Source organism: Geotrypetes seraphini, chromosome 12, assembly GCF_902459505.1.
Source record: "Geotrypetes seraphini chromosome 12, aGeoSer1.1, whole genome shotgun sequence".
Taxonomy (NCBI): domain Eukaryota; kingdom Metazoa; phylum Chordata; class Amphibia; order Gymnophiona; family Dermophiidae; genus Geotrypetes; species Geotrypetes seraphini.
The window spans coordinates 64,420,792-64,444,842 of record NC_047095.1 but is presented as its reverse complement, the minus strand read 5'-3'; the positions used below and the strand labels follow the sequence as shown (position 1 = coordinate 64,444,842).

General features: G+C 45.6%; 1 protein-coding gene across 1 annotated transcript in view; it reads right to left on the bottom strand.

Moving 5' to 3' along the window:
• The window catches only part of TRABD2B (TraB domain containing 2B), a 422,910-nt gene that overhangs the window by 197,702 nt on the left and 201,157 nt on the right, over nucleotides 1–24,051 (bottom strand). Inside the window, exon 3 of the mRNA XM_033917188.1 lies at nucleotides 1,425–1,571. Within this exon, the coding sequence (XP_033773079.1) occupies nucleotides 1,425–1,571 (147 nt within the window). The remainder of the gene's footprint in view (nucleotides 1–1,424; nucleotides 1,572–24,051) is intronic.

Genomic DNA, 24,051 nt, shown 5'->3' with positions numbered 1-24,051 from the left:
TGAACCGCAAGGTAACGGTGGACTAGAATCACTAATGTAATGTAATGTATGTTGGACCACATAAAATGCAGTTCTAAATATGCCTATTTACCCACCTGAAAACAGCACGAAACATTGTGAGGTAACTTCTGGACATCACCAAATACCAGGTTAGCCAGATAGAAGCCAGCACTACATTTAAAAACATAAGAGTTGCCATACTGGGACAGACCGAAGGTCCATCAAATCCAGCATCCTGTCTCCAACAGGGGCCAGCCCAGGCCACAAGTACCCAGCAAGATCTCAAGGAGAAAAGAGGCCTTGCATTTCTTTGTTGCAGTGTTTGCATGCATGCCTGCCTTACCCATAGGCAGAGGAGCTTAATTAAAATATTCCCAAACTGGGCGTCTTTTACGGCCTGCTGCCATTAGATCCAGGCCTAATTCTCCCCGTGGCAATCAACAATATCACAAACAAAGAGAACTTGCTTTATTTAAAGCAAATACACCCAAACAAAGGAAAAGGCAAGAAAAATGTCCTTTTCAACCAAAAAGTAACCTTTATTATAAGTAAAGTCTCAGCAAGGATCCAAGTTTTGGCATCGAAGATGCCTTCATCAGGGGCCACTTTTACTCTCAGTTTCGCTGGAAACTTTTCCAATGTTTCAAGCTACCACACCCGATTTACGCACATCAGATTTTCCCCCGATGAAGGCATCGTTGATGCCGAAACGTGGATCTTTGTTGGGACTTTACTTATAATAAAGGGTTTTTTTTTGGTTAAATAGGACATCTCTCTTGCTGTTAATCAACAATATCAAAAATGTATTTCCAGAATAGAACATACATAGTTAATCTCAAGACAAATCAGAGTTCCAATACTATTGGTATTTTCTACATGAACCTTGGAAATCTGAGATACCCATTTAGATCAGCAATGACACTTGTAGCCAGACTCAGTATTTTGGATGGGCCCTACCCTCCCAAACCCGGAGATATTAAATATATATATGTATATACAGCTTCTTATATCTACCCCGCATCCAGAATTCCTCCTCCTTCCATCTCCATGGCCTCCTGACATCTGTCCTCCTATCTCTGGTCCGCATCTCCAGCACCAGCAGCGATTCATTGTTGCTGGTGCTGGACCTCCAGGATTCCTAATGTGACGTTCTACCCTCATTGATGTCACTTCCTGTTTCCTGTCTGGTAGGATATGATGGAGTAAATCCCAGGGGGCTGTCTCTAGTTGCAAAATTGAATCATTCCTGGTACTGGGGATGCTTATAAGGTACACCAGGGAGGGATGCCGGGAGGCCACAGAGTTGAGAGGAGGAGAGGGCAGTGTGGTGCCATCACTAGGCGGACCTGAGTCTAGAATGGGTAAGCCTGAGCCCACCCATAGTTATGCTACTGGATAAAGTTAGCAAACATATAGAGCAATACCTGTGAACTGTCGTGATTGAATATCACAGCATTCAAATCTCCGCAATTGTAATGCTTGATGAGGTCTTCAGTAGTATAAGGTGCTTGAAAGCTTCCTGCTCGAAGACTTTCGTGTTGCAGTAATGTTTGATTCAGAGCAAAGAGCACCTGAGGTCAAAAGCAAAAAAAAAAAAAAAAAAAATCATTTAATTTATAATGCATGTATATAATCAGATCAAATTTACAAGTAATGTTCAGCACAATAAGGTGTTTGTGACAGTAGATTAAGAAAGGAATGTGCCCACTCAAGAAGATACAAATTCTGATTCACTGAAGCTGTGCACTTTGTTGCCAGAGGATGTGGTCATGGCATCTAGCATAGCAGGGCTTAAAAGGGATTTGGACAAAATTCCAAAAGAAAAATTCATAAAGGATTATTTGCAAGCAGACATTGGAAAGCTATTGCTTATCTAAGGGTGGAAGCTGTGAGAAACAGATGTTATTCTTTGAGGTCTGGACTTGGAAGGACCTTTGTTCCGACCCAACATGGCATTTCTTATGTTCTTGTAATGACTAGAAATAAAACAAAAGGTGATACTTTTTAATTGGACTAAATACATTTTGACTAGCCTTTGAAGACAATATCTTCTTCTTCAGGTCAGAAATGAGCAAAAGATGGAAACATGATGGCAGATAACGGCTAAATGGCCCATCCGCAGCATCCACTATCTCCTCCTCTCCCTATTGGCTAAGGCTCTTAACATTTGCATCTCCTCTTCCTATTGGCTAAGGTTTTTTACATCTGTATTGTGAAGACATAGAGCTTTATGGTTATAGAAACATGATGGCAGATAAAGGCCAAATGGCCCATCCGCAGCATCCACTATCTCCTCCTCTCCCTATTGGCTAAGGCTCTTAACATTTGCATCTCCTCTTCCTATTGGCTAAGGTTTTTTACATCTGTATTGTGAAGACATAGAGCTTTATGGTTATAGAAACATGATGGCAGATAAAGGCCAAATGACCCATCTCCAGCATCCACTATCTCCTCCTCTCTCTATTGGCTAAGGCTCTTAATGTGCCATTTTTCTAGGTGCCAGCTGATTTAGACACCGTTTACAGAATCTAGGCCTAAGGGTCCACTTGCTTACTGAGTGGCGCTGTCTTGTCCACTCACCCTCAAACATACCTCTCCCACATAAATACATGATATTTATTTAGCACGAGGCGTGCATGCACAAATTAGCAAATTTACCATGGGACACCTCAGCATATCAAACAGTTGGATAAGTTCCTACTTGAACAGAACGTACGCAGGTAAGGCTAGACTCAGGGCGCTGGTCTTTGACCTAAGGGCCACCGCGTGAGCGGACTACTAGGCACGATGGACCACTAGTCTGACCCAGCAGTGGCAATTCTGATGTAAGCATCTCAAGCTTGTGGTAAGCAGGTGTTAGTAAAATGACCCCGTGGGCTCCAGGATTTACACAAGTTTTCAGGTGGTGTAAATCCTCACGCCTAAAGATGGCATGGAAATCGACTCTAAGGCCCGGGTTCTCTAAAGGGTGCCTATATGTCACGCAATGGTGCCCGGTACAGAATCACGCCTCTGCAAAAGATAGGCACCAGAAATGTAGGTCAGGGTTTTCCAGGCCGACATTTCCGGTGCCCATCTTTGCCGTGAATCGTGCTTATGTAGGCGTTTCAGGCCGCCTAACGCCACTTCCGGTGTCAGCCACGCCCACAGTGGCGTTAGGCAGCCTAAAGCGTAGGTGACTTGAAACTCAGTTAAAAGCATTATTTGGGAACGGCCTTTTAAATTGAGTTTGGGCACCTAAAAAAAAAGGTGCCAGCTAGAGAATCTGGGCCGCAGTGCGGTTCTTTATACGGCATGCAGTTCAGCGTGCCATTTATAAACAGTGCTCTGCCCAGATTGTTTTCCTTGCTATTTACTGAATCTAGTACTAACCTTGCAGCATTATCACCAAACAAATTATGTGCCCCAAATTATCCTTTCAAATAGCCAATATATGTATATATTTTTTTAAAGTACTTACCAGAGCAAACAAACCAAAACTGCAGACTTGTACACGGTGCAGGCAAATTTTATTTTGACAAATAAATCTTAACTAAAAACCTTTTACCAGACAGGGGACCCAACACGGTCCGTGTTTCGGACAACCTTCATCAGGGGTCCATGGTAATAAAGGTAAAAAGAAATATATCACAAAAAGAAGCCTGGAAAAATAGCGTTTGGTAGCACACCAGTGAATCTCTGAAATGCACTACAAGTTCGTCACAGTGATTCACGGCAAAGATGGGCACCGGAAATTTCTTTTTACCTTTATTACCATGGACCCCCGATGAAGGTTGTCCGAAACACGGACCGTGTTGGGTCCCCTGTCTGGTAAAAGGTTTTTAGTTAAGATTTATTTGTCAAAATAAAATTTGCCTGCACCGTGTACAAGTCTGCAGTTTTGGTTTGTTTGCTCTGGTCTGTTTTTTCACTGCAGACGAAGTTGGACCTTTGGTTCTTTTGTTGTTTTGTTGCTTTAAAGTACTTACACCATCCTGGCTTCATTGCCGACCAGATTAGCACATTTTTAATATCAGCTTCACAGAGTTTTCACAAAACACAGTTGTTTTGAGACCGCAGCGAACCTTAATGTTAAAAAACACGCAATCCAAACAGTGGCTGAAGCTTTTAAGGTAGCTGCTACTTCGAGTTTTACATATTCTGTTACCAGCTCTAATCTTTCATCACCTCTAATACATTTTATGCACCAAAAAAAAAAAAGTACAGCTATTTCACTTAGTCTGTTTTAAAAGCTTCATTGATTCCAGTACATTTCAGCGGCCACCTACGTTAAAGCGTTTGAGGTTTTTGCAGGACCTTTTAAACTATGTTTCCATTCAGGTAATTCATTAAACTCCCTTTCCCCACACTACTGCTACTACTATTTATCACTTATATAGCGCAGAAAGGTGTATTCAGCATTGTACATTTTGACATTTAATAGACGGTCCCTGCTAAGATGAGCTTACAATCTAACTCGGACAGACATGACATACAGGGTTGGGGATGCAAAACCCATGGTGAGAGGAGTTAGGAGTTGAAAGAACTCTCGAAGAGGTGGGCTGACATTTATAGACGGTCCCTGCTCAGAAGAGCTTACAATCTAACTCGGGCAGACAGACATGACATACAGGGTTGGGGGATGCAAAACCCACGGTGAGAGGAGTTAGGAGTTGAAAGAACTCTCGAAGAGGTGGGCTTTTAACTTGGACTTGAACACTGCCAGCGACAGAGCATGCTGTAGGGATTCGGGCAGTTTGTTCCAGGCATACGGCGCAGCATGATAGAATGGGCAGAGTCTGGAGTTGGCAGAGGAGGATAAGGGCATAGATAGGAGAGACTTATCTGCTGAGCGGAGTTTGCGGGTGGGGGGGGGGGGAGCATAGACGGAGATAAATGAAGACCGCAATAAGCCCTGATCAGCCATACAATGATAACCACATTTTACACTTCAAAATGCAAGTTGAATAAATGTGTAAGCATGGATCAAGTAGTGTCATAAGAACATAAGAATTGCCTTACTGGGTCAGACCAATGGTCCATCTGGCCCAGTATCCCATCTTCATTGGGGCCGAACCAGATCACAAGAACCTGATAAAAACCCAAATAGCAGTAGCATTCCATGCTACCAATCCAGAGCAAGTAGTGGCTTCTCCCCATGTCTGTCTCAATAGCAGACTATGGACTTTTCCTCCAGGAACTTGTCCAAACCTTTTTTAAATCTAGCTACATTGACCGCTCTTCCACATCTTCTGGCCACGCATTCCAGAGCTTAACTATTCTCTAAGTGAAAAATATTTCCTCCTATTGGTTTTAAAAGTATTTCTCTGTAACTTCAAGTGTCTTTGTAATTTTTGATGGAGCAAAAAAATCAATCCACTTGTACCTTTTTACACCACTCAGAATTTTATAGACTTCAATCATATCTCTTCTCAGCAATCTCTTTTCCAAGCTAAAGAGCCCTGACCTGTTTAGTCTTTCCTCATACGAGAGAAGTCCTATCCCCTTTATCATCTTGGTCACTCTTCTTGGAACCTTTTCTAGTTCCGCTATATCATTTTTGAGATAAAGCAACCAGAACTGAATGCAATACTCAAGGCAGGGCCGGATTTTCCTATAGGCTAACTAGGCTTCAGCCTAGGGCCTTAAGATCAAGAGGGGCCTACATTCAAATTGTTAGCAAAATTAAAATTACACTATTCTAAAAACAGTGAACACTAAAACACTGAACCGAAAATAAGGAGAAATTCTACGCTTCGGGATCGGAACCGGCTCCGGCCGCAACGGGGCGCCGACTCGGCTTCTCCCTTTCTTTTTCTCACCCTGGGAGGAGGATCGGGGAGGGAAATACGTCAGTCCGGAAACAGCTGGGCAAAGCCCAGCCCCGCGGGGAGAGAGGCAAAATGTGGATCCGTCAGGACAGGGCGGCCCAGACTGGCATCGGGGGGAGGAGGGGTAGGAGGTTTCAGTGGAAGGGGAATGGGAGACAGGCAGGCTGGCAACGGAGGGAGAGTTTAATGGAAGGCAGGCAGGCAGGATGGCATGGGGGGTGTTCAATGGAAGGGGGATGGGAGGCAGGCGGGCATCGGAGGGGGGTGAGGTGAGGAAGGACGCACTGGGGGCACTATGGACATAGGAAGGGGCAATGTTGTGTGTTATGTTTGATTAGTTATTGTTACAAGTACTATATATGGTGCTGAGAATAAATGTCCAAATAAGTGTTCTTGACTTTTTTTTAATTTATTATCCGTGTCTCATTTTTCATAAAGGTTAGTACCAATAACAACATGTTTCATTTAACATATTGATATAAATCACAGTAATGATGTATTTTATTATCTCTCATGTAATTTACAAACTTAAAAATGGGAGGTGAAAGGGCCTCATAAGTGGAATAGCCTAGGGCCTCTTTTCATCTAAATCCGGCCCTGACTCAAGGTATAGTTGCTTCATCGAGCAATATAGAGGCATTACAACATTCATAGCCTTGTTTAACATCCCTTTTCTAATAATTCCATGCCTTTTGTTTGCTCTTTTGGACGTCGCCACACATTGGGCGGAAGGTTTCAGCGTATTGTCTACGATGGCACCTAGATCTTTTTCTTAGGTGCTGATCCCGAAGGTGGACCCTAGCATCCGATAACTATGATTCGGATTATTCTTCCCAAGATGCATCACTTTGTATTTGTCCACTTTAAATTTCATCTGCCCTTTGGATGCCCAGTCTTCCAATTTCCTAAAGTCTGCCTGCAAATTTTCACAGTCTGGGGAGAACAATGCAATTCTAGTCTTCTGGAAGGATCCCTGTCATTGTCAGTACGGGAAAAAAAATGCTCCGACATTGCACCTGCTGCATTAGATCAGATTCTGTTATACAAATCTTCAGTGCCAGATCTAAAGCTCTCGGCCAGTTTTCAAAGGGACGTGTTTGCTTGCTAACAAAACCAGTGTTTCAGCCAGCTGGCCTGCCTGTATTTTTGGCATATTTCAAAAGCTTGCATCCTGGCTACTGATCAAATATAGCTAACTTTTTTTTTCCCTGCAAATACTTTCCTTTCGTCCAGTCCCTCTGATTCCTTCCAGAAGTTCCAGCAGACACATCTTGAACTTCATATTTAAAAATTGTACTATTTCTTTTTAATGAAATGAAATAAACTTGCTATGTGGCTACCAGTGAGGTGTTTTTTTTTTTTTATTTCTGTGGATGAAAAACATAATTTCACTTCTTAAAGCTAAACTTGTAATCTATCAGAAACTTTCACAATACAGCTGAGGCATAAAACCTTCACATCTTTCTTTTATTTTTTTTTCACCACTTCTGATGAAGTATATTTTCCAAAACCAATACAGCGGGGCTTAGTAACGAATATATCAATGGACATTTGAGTGGTCAAAGACCACAAATGTCTGTGCATTGCTGTGAATCTAATGGGGAGTGTGTGACACAGTGGTTAGAGGGTTCAAATCCCATGCTGTTCCATGTGACCCTAGGCAAGTCACTTAATCCCCAAATTCCACCTCTCTTCTAAATATTAATTTTAAGAAAAATTCAAACTCCAGAGAACCGTAGTCCTCACGGGTTGAAAAACGTACTTGATGTTGAAAAACTTACTTGATGCTACCGGTACAAAACTAAAGAAGCATCCGAGAAAGGGAAAATCGCCTCATCGGCTACCCCCCCTTGAGGTTGGCTGGCAGGAGGGATGCCCACTCCCTCCTGCCGGAACCCATGAACGTCTTCTGAAGCAGCCGGGAAGGCCCACCATTTTGGAGTGGCGGGCCTACCAGCTAGAGAGTATAAGCAACCCTCCGGCCGGACTTTCTTCTGGAATGGGGTGTGGGGAGACTTAGGGGTGCCAGAGGGTCTACAGGTTTGGGGATTCCAGGGGGGTCTACAGGTTTGGAGGGGGATTGGTGGGGGATTGGGAAGTTCTGGGGGTGCCTGCAGGAAGCAGAGGCCATCCCTCCGGCCTGGCTGCTTCGGGAGAGGTTCAGGGGCAGGAGGGAGTGGGCATCTCTCCTGTTGATTTTGACTGGACTTGTGGAGGGGTCCCCTGCTGCAGCCACCCAACTGATCGCGGCAGGAGGATTCCCTTGCCGCAATCAGCTGGTGGCAAGGGATCACCTCGTTCAGGCAGGTTAAGCATCTGTATAGGACGCCAGTCTGCGATTCTCAGCTGCTTCTTAGGTGGCTGCTGAGACCGGCGTCCTGTAAAGAATTTCCCCCTTAGTGTCTCCAAATGTTATTTGGCGAGAATGTTCTACTCAGTTCTAAAAGCCTACTTCTAATTATTAGCTGTCGCATCTATCGTATAATTCTGCCACCTTTAAATACTCTATCTTGATCCTTTTTCACCTAAAAACCATTCAGCTAGTTAGCTTGGTCGAAACTTCACTTCAAGGCTTTGGAAATGGTACCACGGCACGTGATTAAATGACACAATGCTTCTGAACACTGGACATTTGGGGGTTTTTTTGAGACCCCACAATACAGAGTACCTTTGTTGTAGGCTGGTTTCTTTTTCTCCTGCTTTCATCTCAAATTTCTAGCACCTATTTCACTAGTAAAGTTCACTCGTAAAGATTTAATGCTTCTAGCGAAACTGAAGTCCCCCCACGTGTCCTCTGCTTTAACTGTACAATTTACTGTGGTGAATTTCAGATGACTTTTACACCGTGAGTCAAATGCTGCAGAGTTGAAATGTGTATTACTTATTTGGGGGGGGGAGGGGACGGGGGAAACCAAAATTAAGCACCACAATTTTATGCAGTTGATCAAATTCATGTTTTTAGCGTAAAACCTTAGCTTGTGAGTAACTTGGTGTGCGAATGTTTTGCAAGGCAAGCAAAATGTTTTATTAAATTTTAATTTGATAAACGAGTGAGGTCTTACAATACGAGTATGCACAGTATGGTCTAGTCAGGTCCGCTGTACAGACCCTTGGTAAGACTTGTACTGTGTACAATTCTGGAGGCCGCATTACCAAAAAGATGTGCTGAGAGTTGAGTCGGTTCAGCAAATGGCCACCAGGATGGTCGCAGGACTCAAGGACCTTCCGTATGAGGAACAGCTGGGCAAGTTACAGCTGTACTCACTTGAACGCGGAGAGAGAGGAGACATGATCGAGACGTTCAAATAGGTCACGGGCCGTATCGAGGTGGAAGAAGATCTCTTTGGTCTTAAAGGACCCACGTCAACAAGAGGGCATCCGTTGAAAATCAGGGGTGGGAAATTTCACGGCGACACCAGAAAATATTTCTTCACCGAAAGGGTGGTTGATCGCTGGAATAATCTTCCACAACAGGTAATTGAGGCCAGCAGCGTGCCAGATTTTAAGAAAAGATGGGATTGGCATGTGGGATCTCTTCATGGAGGAAGTTAGGGGGTGGGTCATTGGTGTGGGCAGACTGGATGGGCCGTGGCCCTTTTCTGCCATCATGTTCTATGTTTCTATCTTCTGATGCAACCCTTCCCTCTTTGGCACCTGACTTGATTTTGCTCTACGCATGAATGCAACTTTAAACGTAAACTCCGAAATCGCAATTTTTAAAAGTATGATAATTGGTTCTGAATGTTTCTTTGCCACATTTACATGAGAATACACTTTTCCCATCTAACTTCCTATACATCTAATACCAGAGGGGACTGTAGTTGGAGCTATGAGATGGTGACACAGCGAGGGTGAGAGGCGCCCGGGGCAGTGGTGCCCCTCCCCCCGGAAGTCATTTTCTATGTTTCTATGACAACTGAGCCGATGGTTCTTCTCTCTCTGACGCTGCGGGAGTGTACTGAGGTCTTGCAATACACGCGTCACGTCTTAGTGAAAGTCGTCCTACACACTAACCCTCATCCTCTCCTCTCTCCCTCGCCTCCCTCACACCAGCCACGATTCTTTTCAAAAGTAAAGTGCAGGGTGAATATATTTTTACTTTATACAGTATTTTGCATTCAAGTTTTTGGGTGGTGGAACGAATCGTCTGAGTTTCCATTATTTCTTATGGGGAAATTTGCTTTGATATACGGGTGTTTTGGATTACAAGCATATTTCCAGAACAAATTATGTTCGCAAAGCAAGGTTTTACTATACTGTAAATTGGGCTTCCCTTTCACTTATCCCTTCCTCTTTTCCTCCTTCCCTGGTCTAGCTGCTCTCCCCCCTGCAGTATAGCTCCCTCGCCCCCTGTGTTTTATGCTCCCTAGTCGTATAGTGGCCTTTTCGGGGCAGAAAATAACCCAGCTCTTTCCTGTCCCTATTGCCACTGCAGACATCACCGCCGCTCTGAGGATTTTCAAGATGGCTGCCAAGACTTTGTACGGCTTCACAAACTGGGTGTCACTAGAAGAAGTGATGTATATTTATTTATTTTTAGTATTTCTATATCACTTATAACCTAAATGGTTTACATTCAGGTACTCAAAGACTTCTCCCTGTCTATCCTGGCAGGCTCACATCTAATATTAATACAATAACAACCTGGTCTTCTTTGCATTGGAATGCTATTTGGAGGAGTAGGTAAATGTTAAGTGCTCTAAAATTCATATTGAAAAATGATGTTGTATAAATGGTGATATTGTTTGTGTGATGGTTAAATGCTCTTCTAGACCAGTGGTTCCCAACCCTGTCCTGGAGGAACACCAGGCCAATCGGGTTTTCAGGCTAGCCCTAATGAATATGCATGAAGCAAATTTGCATGCCTATCACTTCCATCATATGCAAATCTCTCTCATGCATATTCATTAGGGCTAGCCTGAAAACCCGATTGGCCTGGTGTTCCTCCAGGACAGGGTTGGGAACCACTGTTCTAGACTATATTTAAAATGAATCTTTTTTTAATTATTTATTCATTTTTATAACTTAATCAAGTGAAACAAAAAGTAACATCATTTTAACTTAAATATATCACTTGAAATTCTATAATTAAATCATACTCAATATATTTTATCCCATCCCCTCCCAACTCTTCAATAATCCGCCTTGAACCGCAAGGTAATGGCGGAATAGAAATCCCTGATGTAATGTAATGTAATATCATAACACATATATCATATAATAAAGATTTTCCTAGTGAAAATTTTTAAAATGTATTTTAAACAACATGTTGGAATGTTAAGATTATATATAAAAAAGAAAAACATATAGGAAGCTCATATGAATGAAAAGGTAGAGCCTAGGATGGTCTCGGGGCTCAAGGATCTCTCATACGAGGAAAGGCTCAACAAATTGCGGCTATACTCTCTCGAAGAACGTAGGGAGAGGGGAGCCATGATTGAGACATTTAAGTATATCGCTGGTCGTCTCGAGGTGGAAGATGATATTTTCTTTCTTAAAGGACCCTCGGCCATAAGAGGGCATCCACTGAAAATCAGGGGCGGAAAGTTTCATGGCGTCACCAGGAAGTATTTCTTTACCGAAAGAGTGGTTAATCATTGCAATGAGCTTCCAGTGCAGGTGATCGAGGCCAGCAGCGTGCCAGATTTTAAGAATAAATGGGATGCCCATGTCGGATCTCTAAGAGTGTAGAGTTAAGGGGATGGGTCATCAGAGTGCGATCTCTCAGAGGGTAGTTAGGGGGGAGGGTCTTGATGGGCTATGGCCCTTTTCTGCCATCATTTTTCTATGTTTCTATATGATAAAGCATCATTTGCATGCCACAGTTTTGACATCTCAGATTTTTCCCCTCCTTTTTTGCACTGGAATATACTTTCACATTTAACATAAGAACATAAGCAGTGCCTCCGCTGGGTCAGACCAGAGGTCCATCATGCCCAGCAGTCCGCACACGTGGTGGCCCAACAGGTCCAGGACCTGTGCAGTAATCCTCTATCTATACCCCTCTATCCTTTTTTCCAGCAGGAAATTGTCCAATCCTTTCTTGAACCCCAGTACCGTACTCTGCCATATTACGCCCTCTGGAAGCGCATTCCAGGTGTCCACCACACGTTGGGTAAAGAAAAACTTCCTAGCATTCGTTTTGAATCTGTCCTCTTCAACTTTTCCGAGTGCCCTCTTGTTCTTTTATTATTCAAAAGTTTGAAGAATCTGTCCCTCTCCACTCTCTCTATGCCCTTCATGATCTTGTAAGTCTCTATCATATCCCCTCTAAGTCTCCTCTTCTCCAGGGAAAATAGCCCCAGTTTCTCCAATCTCTAAGCGTATGAAAGGTTTTCCATACCTTTTATCTGACATGTCGCTCTCCTCTGAACCCTCTCCATTAACGCCATATCTTTCTTAAGGTACGGCGACCAATATTGGACGCAGTACTCCAGATGCGGACGCACCATCGCCCGATACAACGGCAGGATAACTTCTTTCGTTCTGGTTGTAATACCCTTCTTGATTATGCCTAGCGTTCTATTTGCCTTCTTAGCGGCCAGTAGGATTGGGGATGGGGGTGGAATATCCCAGTTAAAACCTTAAATCAGAAGCCATAACACAGCATAACTAAGGACTCCTTTTACAAAGGCACACCGGCCGCTACCACGTCCTGTTAAGCAGGCGGTAATTTTTCGGCTAGCGTGCGCTAATCTTCCTCGTGCGCTAAAAAACGCTAGCGCACCTTCGTAAAAAGAGCCCTAAAATGAAGGCACACGGCTTTAATTGTAGCACCATGGGAGATAAGGGATGCATTTTTTTTATTACGATGAGGGCAAAATCTAAAAAATAAACTGGGGGGTGGGGGGGGTGAAGGATGTTGAGAAAGAGAACTATGAAAAACACACAGACAGCAAATATAAAAGAGACAGAGACTAGGTAAGTTGATATTTTTAAGGGCTCAAACTAATTCTGCTCCGCCAAGACCTCCTTGCAAGGAATGGCTGCAAAATTTCTCAAAAGTGCAACAGAAAAAGTGTCACCTCTCTTTACGTCAAATCGACTGCAATAATTCAGTCCTCCGCGAACCCGACGTGACATTTGTTTAACCTTTCTTCACTGAAAGAATTCCCAGGAACTAATTTCTTCACACGTCGCACAGTTTGATTTGACGTTTCCTCTTGTGTAGAGAAAAACTGAAAGCAAACATTGGCTTGAAGCCAGCGCCTTTGCTCGCAGGTAGCAGGCACTTAAGGTAATCGGCATGCATTGTTGTTTTTAAAAGACAGAAGTATTGGTGGCAGTTTTTTTATACTATCATTTGGGCCTGGTTTCTGTTTGAAAGGATGCAAAAATCTTAAGTTCATGTGTGTGTGGTTTATCTGTATGGTCGTATTCACTGTTCCCTCTAAGCCAGGGATCTCAAAGTCCCTCCTCGAGGGCCGCAATCCAGTCGGGTTTTCAGGATTTCCCCAATGAATATGCTTGAGATCTATGTGCATGCACTGCTTTCAATGCATATTCATTGGGGAAATCCTGAAAACCCGACTGGATTGCGGCCCTCAAGGAGGGACTTTGGGTTCATAGACAACCACGCGAAAGAGAAAGGCGCGCGCTGACAACTGAGCGCAAGACGGAGGCACGCGCCGAAGAAAATTACAGTTTTTAGGGGCTCCGATGGGGGTTTTGTTGGGGAGCCCCCCCAGTTTACTTAATAGAGATCGCGCCGGCGTTGTGGGGGTTTGGGGGGGTTGTAACCCTCCACATTTTACTGTAAACTTAACTTTTTCCCTAAAAACAGGGAAAAAGTGAAGTTTTCAGTAAAATGTGGGGGGTTACAACCCCCCAAACCCCCCACAATGCCCCCACAACGTGGCGCGATCTCTATTAAGTAAAGTGGGGGGGTTCCCCCCCACGCCCCCCGTCAGAGCCCTAAAAACAGTAATTTTCTGCGGCGCGCACCTCCACACTGCGCTCAATTGTCTGCGCGCGCTTTTGTCCCGGCGTGCTTTTGACCTGACACCGGGACTTTGAGACCCCTGCTCTAAGCTGTGCGCTCGTGCGCGCGCACGTAATTTGCTGAACCCGTGCACACAAATTAAAATAGCGCGCCCCAAAAAAATACATTTTTGCCTAAAATGATTTATTGAAATGAGACTTTATGTTACATAAAGTGTAACTAAAATGACATTGTGTTTTCGTTAATTCAGACTAAACTCAAAGACCTGCCCATAAATGCCCATAACTGAACTCCGGGCCCTCTGGCAATCACTTTTATAGCGCACACAAATTTAGTTTTTCTTTAAAATGCGCACAGCTGAAATTTTTGGCGCACACGGCCTATGAAAAATTAGAGGGAACATTGTGGTCATGTTATCCACTGTTGCAAACTGGTTTATAAGACTGACAGAATAAAGTGTAGTCCAGGTGTTGCAATCTGCATTACCAAGTTTCCAAGTTTTATTAAATTGTCAAAGCGGTTAAGATCAATTATATTTACAAATCGTTAAAAGTTTCGGGGAACATATTTAGATACTAACAGGACTTACAGAAACATCCAGGAGAGAGGGGAGAAATACAATATATGAGGGTCATTTCATAAATAATACGCACTATTTTTTTTTCAATTGACGTTTTATTTTTTTCAAGTATTTCTTTACAATCCTTCGATATAGTCTCCCTGCTTTTGCAATGACCGAGTCCCAATGTCTGGGAAGCTTCATTATTCCATCCAAGACACCGGTTTAGTTCAGTTGCCGAATGGCTCGGGTAACGACGAAAGAAAGCTATTCCAGAGATGCAAAACGATGTCTTTGTTTATTTATTCAATTTTCTTTACCGTTCTCCCAGGGCAGCTCAGAACTGTTTACATTAATTTATTCAGGTACTCAAGCATTTTTCCCTGTCTGTCCCAGTGGGCTCACAATCTACCTAGGATTAAGTGACTTGCCCAGGGTCACAAGGAGCAGCGTGGGTTTGAACCCACAACCCCAGGGTGCTTTGGCCATAGCTTTAACCAGTGTGCCACACTCTCCCCATTCTCTGCTTGTTTGGACTGAGAACTTTTCAGTGGCTCCTCCTATTGTGATGTCATAATGTCTCATTCCACCAATGCCTACGAGCCAGCCTCATTGGTGATGTCACAATGGCTTGGTACTCGAGCATTTTTCCCTGTCTGTCCCGGTGGGCTCACAATCTATCTAGTGTACCTGGGGCAATGGGGGGATTAAGTGACTTGCCCAGGGTCACAAGGGGCAGCGTGGGTTTGAACCCAAAACTCCAGGGTGCTGAGGCTGTAGCTTTAACCACAGCGCCACACGCTGTCCACGCATAGGTTGGTTGAACTTTGGAAAAAGTCTGGTGGTCTCATGTCTGGACTGTAGGGAGCATGAGATAAAACCTCCCAGCCATATTCGTGTAGTTTTTCAATGGCATTCCCTATGTGCGGGCGAGCGTTGTCGTGAAGAACGAGTGGCCCTCGTATTTTTCATTTAACAAGTGTCTTACAGATACAAAGAGGACCATTTTCGATATGATGTCCAAATCTGAGTTTGGACGTTTTGTGGAAGATGCACAAAATTCCAGTACCAAACATGTCCGTTTTCAAAACTGCAAGATGTCTATCTTGGGTTTTGTTTTGGGGTTTTTTTTTTCGAAAATGACCATTTTTCAGATGTACGTCTATCTTTCTGATCCGATTTCAAAAAAATAAAAGAATACGTCCAAAAGAAAAATGTACAAAACAGCAGAGCAGTGAACATCACAAAAAAAGGCCCAGGTACACATCTCATTATAACTCCCTTATAGTGTATGGTGAGTGCTTCATAGCCCAACAAAAACCTTCTCGACTCAACTGTATACCACAGTAATTAAGCCCTTATGCCTCCATTGGCAGGAGGGAGTGGGCATCCCTCCTGCCTTTTTTTTTTGGGGGGGAGAAGGGGGGTGGGTAGGGGAATGTTTGGGGGGCGCATGGCACGGGGGGGGGCTCCATTGGCTGGAGGGAGTGGGCATCCCTCCTGCCAATTTTTTCTCATGCAAGGGGGAGGGTGTCAGCATGGCAGGAGGGAGTGGGCATCCCTCCTGCCTTTTTTGGGGGGGTAGAAGGGGGTGGGTAGGGGAATGTTTGAGGGGTCACATGGCACGGGGGGGCTCCATTGGTGGGAGGGAGTGGGCATCCCTCCTGTCAATTTTTTCTCATGCAAGGTGGAGGGTGTCAGCATGGCAGGGGTGGAGGGTGTCAGCATGGCAGGAGGGAGGGGGCATCCCTCCTGCCTTTTTTTGGGGGGTAGAAGGGGGGTGGATAGGGGAATGTTTGAGGGGGCACATGGCACGAGGGGATCCATTGGTGGGAGGGAGTGGGCATCCCTCCTGCCAATTTTTTCTCATGCAAGGGGGAGGGTGTCAGCATGGCAGGAGGGAGTGGGCATCCCTCCTGCCAATTTTTCCTGGTGCCAGCATGGGGTCAGTCCCCAGTGCCAATTCGTTGAGAGGATGTTGGGGAGGGTCATCATCGGCGGGTGCTTTATTCTCTTTTTTTAATGAGACAGTTATTGTGCGTGTGAAACACATGCACAACATCTGTGTCCATAAAGAAAAAGAAAAGATTTTCTGCCCCAAACAGCTGAGTGGTAGGAAGGTGCTTCGGGGCTTCCTCTGCCGGCTTTGCGCATGTCTCAGAGTTGCTCTCACAGCGATTCATCAGCGGGATCAGACGGGGATTACGACGAACCTCTGCTCAAATCATTTGCATGCAAACCTTTTTGGGCATCAATAGCTCTTTTGGAATCGGCCAAAAAATCGGAGCGGAGCGGACCCACGCGGCCTTACCGACCCTGTTTCGTGCATCTAGCTCTCAGTTAGATGATTGAGCAATGCTGCTGACTGACCTGTTTCAATCTATCTGTCTCTTCTGGATGATCCACTGAAAATTGAACTTACTTACCTGTAACGTAGGTTCTCTGTGGACCACTGACAGTAGAAGCTCTGTTCATCCTCTGAAAGAGCAGAAATGGAGCGGTGCTGGTCATTAGAGCAGCTTTGGGTTTCATCAGGCCTTTCAGAAGTTTATCGATATACAAACCATTCCATGAATACGTTAAGGGGGGATTGTTTTCTCCAGCGGGAAAATCCACACAAAGAACTTGGTTCAACAATTGAGCTTGATTCTTTATTCTTGGCTAAATTATGACGAAGCCACAGTTGACTGGTTACCTGGGTCAGCATGATGAACCCCCCCTCCCCCCCCCCCGATCAGGTTTCTTACATTTAAATGGGCACATTGTCACTCTTTAAACAAGAAGTCCTTAATAGGGTCGAATGAAAACCTTCTTAAGAGCCTGAGGCTTTGTTTACAGAAGTGGATGAAGAGCAAAGTGAGTTCAATGTAAATTTTTTTCTTACTGAACTGTAGTAGAGGAAATTTGGGACTACATCCTGGTTACTTAGAAATGAATTCTTGAAGAATGGTAGAAAATGGATTGATCAATTGCAGTAATCGGGCAGAAAGGTTCTGCCTGACTCATTTCAAACCAACCAAGTGAGACAGCATATAATGATTCGGATTTAAAGCCTCCCCTGGGTTAGGATCACGTTACTCTTTTGTGTTCCGATGGGAAAGAACTGTTAGTGATTCCAGGCAGGATGAAGAGTTGAGAGAACACATGAGAAGAAGGCGCTTTTCAATTGTGCCCTCCCCCCTCCATGTTGGAATGAGGGGATGAGGTTATGTGAGGATAACATGCAATTTTGGAGAGTGGTCAAAATCTAGCGATTTCAGTAAAATCTGTGACAAGCATTATGTCAGGGGATCTGAATTTTCAAAATGGGGCGTCTGTCTTGGGGGGATCCTTTGGGGAGTGTCATTGTGGGGGAACATGGATGTCGGTGGAAGGTTTGGAGGGTGTTAGGAAGATAGGGGAACAGTGACGTCACAGGAGAGATGAGATGCCAAGACAAGGTCACTCCACCGTTCCCTGCAGCATGCCAAAAAGCCTGGAAATCAATAAAGAGGGAGAGAAAATGTGCTTCTCCTAGGACAAGCAGGATGAGTCAGCCACATATGGGTGTTGTCCCAACACCTCCCAATTTGCGGATAAGCTCTCCAATAGCTCAGAGAGATTTTTTTTTTTTTTTTTTTCTCTGAGCACGTGCACTGCCCGGGCCCCATTGGGCATGCCCGAGCCCTACCCATTTCCCCCTGCTTCCCCCTAATCCCCAGTCTTTAGTTTCCGCACGTTCCCATCGGTCGGATTTTTCTACAGCTCTCCATTACAACTTTTCTACTCATCAACTTGAAGATGCCTGAATCATCTAAAGAAACAACTGGGATGCAGGAGGAGGATGAACACACTGGATCCTCATGAATTGTGCGCCCACTGATTGGATCCGGCGCTCGAGGTTTCCGTGTGGCTTGCATTGTGCGCACATGTCACCACGTGCACGCAAGCTAAGGAAGAGGGCACTGAGAGACTTCATGAAGAGAAGTGAGGCCCGAGAATCTTCCTCCAGCAGCCATCCTCATCGGAGCGTAGCAGTGGGGGATCCACAGACGAATCCGGTGAGGAGCCTCCAGGACATCCTGGCTCAGTCAACCCCCCCGACTGCAACTTGCCCGGTCGAGAAATCTCTCCCGGAGGTCCTGCATGCTGTCGCTAGCCGCCAGCCCCTGCAGGAAGCCGATAGGAGTCTCACCAGACCGAGAGATCTCTCCAGGAGTTCCTGCATGTTGCTGCATACAACCAGCCTCCGCAGGGCATGAAGAGAAGTGAGGCCCAAGAATCTTCCTCCAGCAGCCATCCTCATCAGAATGCAGCAGCGGAGGATCCACATGCTACAGTGGCAAGGAGCCTCCAGGATGCCCTGGCTCAGCTAATCCCCCCGCCTGCACTTGGCCCGGTAGAGAAATATCTACCGGAGTCCCTGCATGTTGCTGCTTAGAACCAGCCTCTGCAGGGCAGCCGATAGGAGTCTCGCCAGACCGAGAGATCTCTCCAGGAATCCCTGCATGTTGCCACGCACAGCCATCCTCTGCAGGGCAGCCGATAGGAGTCTTGCATGCTGCTGCGTAAATCCACAGCCTTTGCAAGCAACAGATCGGGGCTTTCACCCTCCAGATGGCATGCTGCCTCTTACAGCCAGCCTCTGCAGGGAGCCGATTGGGGTTCAAAGGTAAGTCCTATCTGCTTGTTTTGGGGAAAACCTCTGATAATCTGTTGCAGCCCCGAGGGCTCTGCCCCACCCTCCTCCCAATCTGAATTTAAGGAGAAAGAATCTTCCATGCTTCTTTCCCTTGGAGGGGACCTGCAGACCTCTCCCCCCAGTAGGAGACATGCTGCCCCAGAGTTCAGCTTATAAAGGACATGCTGAAAAAAAAAACCAACTCGATGTTTCTTTCCCTCATGGGTCCTGCAGAGCCTACAATTCACACCTTTCCCCCCCCCCCCCCCCCCCCCCTCTCAAGTGCTGATATCTTCAGAGATGCGGCATGTCAGACCATGCCTCTCCAAGGGTGGGGGTTTGAAACTCCTCAGTCTAAAAAGCTGTTTGCTCTTCATAAAACCTAGGCAGAGTGCTTTTCCAGCTAGCATGAGGGACTCTGTACTATTCATGATTTCTATAGCACTGAAAAGCATATGCAGCGCTGTACAGTTTAATATACAATAGGCAGTACAGCAGCAGAAGCCCACTCAAGAGGCATTATCACTCCTCTTTCTCTGCCTCCAGGCACAGTGGGAAACGCAGCCAGGTGCACTGGCACAGATGAAGGGGTGCATCTTGCCCCTTCTCTGCAGGCTCTCCCCCCCTCTCAAGAAGGACAGAGAAGGGCGGTGGGGTACATGGAGCCACCCAACCAGTCAAGTGGAGCAGCACATGAACCTGCGAACCACCAGGGGTGGGACCAGCAGCCACAGTTAGTCCTCCTGCTGACCCACCCCTCTCTCAGCGGTTCACCCACCTCTCCCCGCTCCCGATCAGTGCATTACCCCCTCCACCTTCTCATTACCCCCTCCACCACGACTTGGGAAAACCCTGACCATCGTGTCTACCGACACACTCCCTCATGAGAACAGGGTGGTACCCAGAACCCACCCCCGATTCTTGCCGAAGGCGGCTTCAGCGTGCCTCCCGACACTCTACATCTCCCCACAGGGAGGCACACTGCCACCTCAGCAACACCTCCTGGACTGTGTGCGGGTCCTGACTATGCAGCAGATTAGACAAGCCTCAATTGTTCGTCTCCTACGACCAAAACAGACCAGGACTTCCGGCCACCAAACGCAGGCGCTCGCACTGGATATAAGAGTGCATCCCCTTCACCTATAGAAAAGCGCAGCATCAACCGCAGGTGGGAGCCAACGCCCACCAGCGCAGAACCATAGCCAACACAACGGCACATCTGCACCACACACCAATAGGGGACATCTGTGATGCAGCCACTTGGTCCTCCATGCACACCTTCACCAAGCACTACTGCCTCGACATAGCATTCCACGCTCCAAATGCATTCGGCCGAGCAGTCTTGGAAGTGGCTCTTCCCTCCCGGGAGGGACAGCAACCACTAGCACAGCCTTGACAAACACTGTTCAAGTAGGGTGTTATAGATATTGATTAAGTAGGTCTTCCAGCACTCCTTCCTAGACTGAATGTGGAATAGGCAAGTATGAATTCTCACATGCAAGTACGAATGGTCACTGTTGACCAGTTGGTTTCTCACTGTTCATTGATTGTCATTGACCAGTTTTCGCTGTTCTGTGAGTTAAGTAGGTCTTCCAGCACTCCTGTCTAGACTGAATGTGGAATAGGCAAGTATGAATTCTCACATGCAAGTACGAATGGTCACTGTTGACCAGTTGGTTTCTCACTGTTCATTGATTGTCATTGACCAGTTCATTGTTCTGTGAGTATTATTGCTCAGTTAACACAGCACTTTATCTAAAACCTTGTTTCCATAACTTTACCTGCTTTGCCTGATTACACTGCCCGGCTCGGCCTCCACAGCCAGGCGTTGGATGCACAAAGCGCTAAGACGCAGGTCCAGTCGGTACATCCCTCGGCTAGGGAGTCACCCATATGTGGCTGACTCATCCTGCTTGTCCTAGGAGAAAGTGTAGTTACTTACCTGTAACGTAGGTTCTCCGTGAACAGCAGGATAGTCAGCCACACAACCCACCCGCCTCCCCAAATGGCCGACCCGGCCACTGCTAGGAACATCTTGGGGATTAGGGGGAAGCAGGGGGAAATGGGTAGGGCTCGGGCATGCCCAGTGGGGCCCGGGCACTGCTTGTGCTCAGAGAAAAAAAAAATATATATATATATCTCTGAGCTATTGGAGAGCTTATCCACAAATTGGGAGGTGTTGGGACAACACCCCATATGTGGCTGAATATCCTGCTGTCCACGGAGAACCTACGTTACAGGTAAGTAACTACACTTTCTCTGCCATGCCGTCTGATCTCCCTTGCAAAGCCTTCTTTCTCCACAGAGAATTCCTGAAGCAGGAGGCTGCAATTTTAACAGAAACAAAATGGCGGGCGGCGTGCAGCCATTGTCCACAGAGCATTGTGGGTAATGGGGGTGGTGGGAAAGAGGGTTCAGCATTGCTGCTCTTGGTGGTCACTGTGGTTGTCGCCAAGCAAGCGCTCACGAATAGCCAAAGTCGCGAACGCCAAACCTGCGAATGGGGACCTGCATTTATTTATTTAAAAAACTTATAGCCTACGACATCCGCCAGTTCTTTGTGGGGTACAATTAAACATGTTCACTAAAACACTAACACAAACACACCCGTTAGTGGTTTTTAGTGCAGGCTGATATTCTGAATGCTCTGCGCTGCTCCTGACATTTTTTATTATTATTAGGATTTTATATACCGCCTATCAAGGTTATCTAAACGGTTTTACAATCAGGTACTCAATTCATCAGGAGCAGCGCAGAGCATTCAGCACGTCGGCCTGCGCTAAAAAAAACGTTATCGCAGTTTTGTAAAAGGGGGGATAAATTACAGGACAAGACCTAATAAAATAAAATCAATACTGATTGCAGATATAAAATTTACTGATACCTACGCTCAAAAGGGACTGTTTCCAAGAGTTTTCTAAATTGCAAAACCCCAGAAAGCGATCTAACTTACATGGAAACATGATGGCAGATAAAGACCAAATGGCCCACCCAGTCTGCCCATCCGCAGTAACCGCTTTTTCTTTCTCTCTCTGAGAGATCCCTCCTGCCTATCCCAGGCCCTTTTGAATCAGCCACAGTCTCTGTCTCCACCACCTCTTCCGGGAGACTGTTCCAGGCATCTACCACCCTTTCCATAAAAAAGTATTTCCTTAGATTACTCCTGAGCCTATCACCTCTTCACTTCATCCTATGCCCTCTCATCACAGAGTTTCCTTTCAAATGAAAGAGACTCGACTCGTGCATTTACATGACGTAGGTATTTGAACGTCTCTAATCATATTTCCCCTCTCCCTATTGGCTAAGGCTCTTAACATTTGCATCTCCTCTTCCTATAGGCTAAGGCTCTGTGCACCTGCATTGTGAGGTCATAGAGCTGCCCATCTGCAGTAACCATTATCTCTTCCTCTCTCCGAGAGATCCCACGTGCCTATCCCAGGCTTTCTTGAATTCAGCCAGTTTCTGTCTCCCCCACCTCTTCCGGTTGACTGTACCATGCATCTACCACCCTTTCTGAAAAACGGTATTTCCTTAGATTACTCCTGAGCCCATCACCTCTTAACTTCATCCTATGCCCTCTCATTGCAGAGTTTCCTTTCAAATGAAAGAGACTCAACTCATGCGCATTTACATCACGTAGGTATTTAAACGTCTCTATCATATCTCCCCTATCCCGCCTTTCCTCCAAAGTGTACACATTGAGATCTTTAAGTCTGTCCCCATACACCTTATGACGAAGACCAAGCACCATTTTAGTAGCCTTCCTCTAGACCGACTGCCTCCTTTTTATATCTTTTTGAAGGTGCGGCCTCCAGAATTGTACACAATATTCTAAATGAGGTCTCACCAGAGTCTTATACAGGGGCATCAGTACCTCCTTTTTCCTACTGGTCATATCTCTCCCTATGCAGCCGAACATCCTTCTAGCTTTCGCCGTCACCTTTTTAACATGTTTGGCCACCTTAAGATCATCACATACAATCCCACCCAAGTCCCGCTCGTCTGTCGTGCACATAAGCTCTTCACTCCCTAAACTGTACCTTTTCCTCGGTTTTTGCAGCCCAAATGAATGACCTTGCATTTCTTCGCATTAAATTTTAGCTGCCAAATTTCAGACCATTCTTCAAGCTTCGCCAGGTCTTTCTTCATGTTATTCACACCATCTGGCGTGTCTACTCTTTTGCTGATTTTGGTATCATCCGCAAAGAGGCAAATCTTACCCGACAGCCCTTCAGCAATATCGTTTATAAAAATGTTAAAAAGAACAGGCCCAAGAACATTCCATAAACAAACGCCTTGGCTCGAGAACATTGATCACCGATTGAGGAAAAGTTTAACGGACTTTACTTCCAGTAATATTTTATCAGCGGAACATAAAGAACACAACAAATGATGCTTTTGAAACCAAGAAGTCAATACAAGAGAACTGTTGTTAGTCAGCAACTTATAAAGCCAACACAAAACTTTAAATTCAATTTGTGCCGTGTAGGTAACCAATGTAAGTATAATTTGCTCATATCTAGCCACATAGACAATTAGCCTTGCAGACACATTCTGGGTCAGCCAGTGGCGTAGGAAGGGTGATCGGTACCCCACCTCCTTCCCTTTCTCCATACCATTGTAACTTTTCCAGCGTGAGCAGTGTGCCCACGTTGGTGCTGGCTCACCCTTTGACCTCACTTCCTTGGCGAGGGACCTGGAAGTAACATCAGAGAGAGCGCTGATGTTGACGCAGGCAACGACCTCACGCTGGGGAAGTAAAAATGGTAGGAGGAAGGCAAGGGGCACGTGTGAGCATCAAGGAGAGGGGCGGGAGAGGGGGGTTAGGGTTAGGGCGGACAGGAGGAGGGGTACCATGTCCTTAGGAAAACCATGCCTGGGGTGGACTGCCCCCCCCCCCCCGGCATCCCCTTACTATGCCACTAGGGACATCTGCAAAATATGTAATGTCTACTGTTCCATTCCAGAGCTGAGGATTCCATGTATACTTAATAATTATTGCATAATAAAGGAGTTTGTAACATAATTTATTTTTTTGCACTCCTTTGCTCGTTGGCTAGTGTCTTTTCATAAGAACATA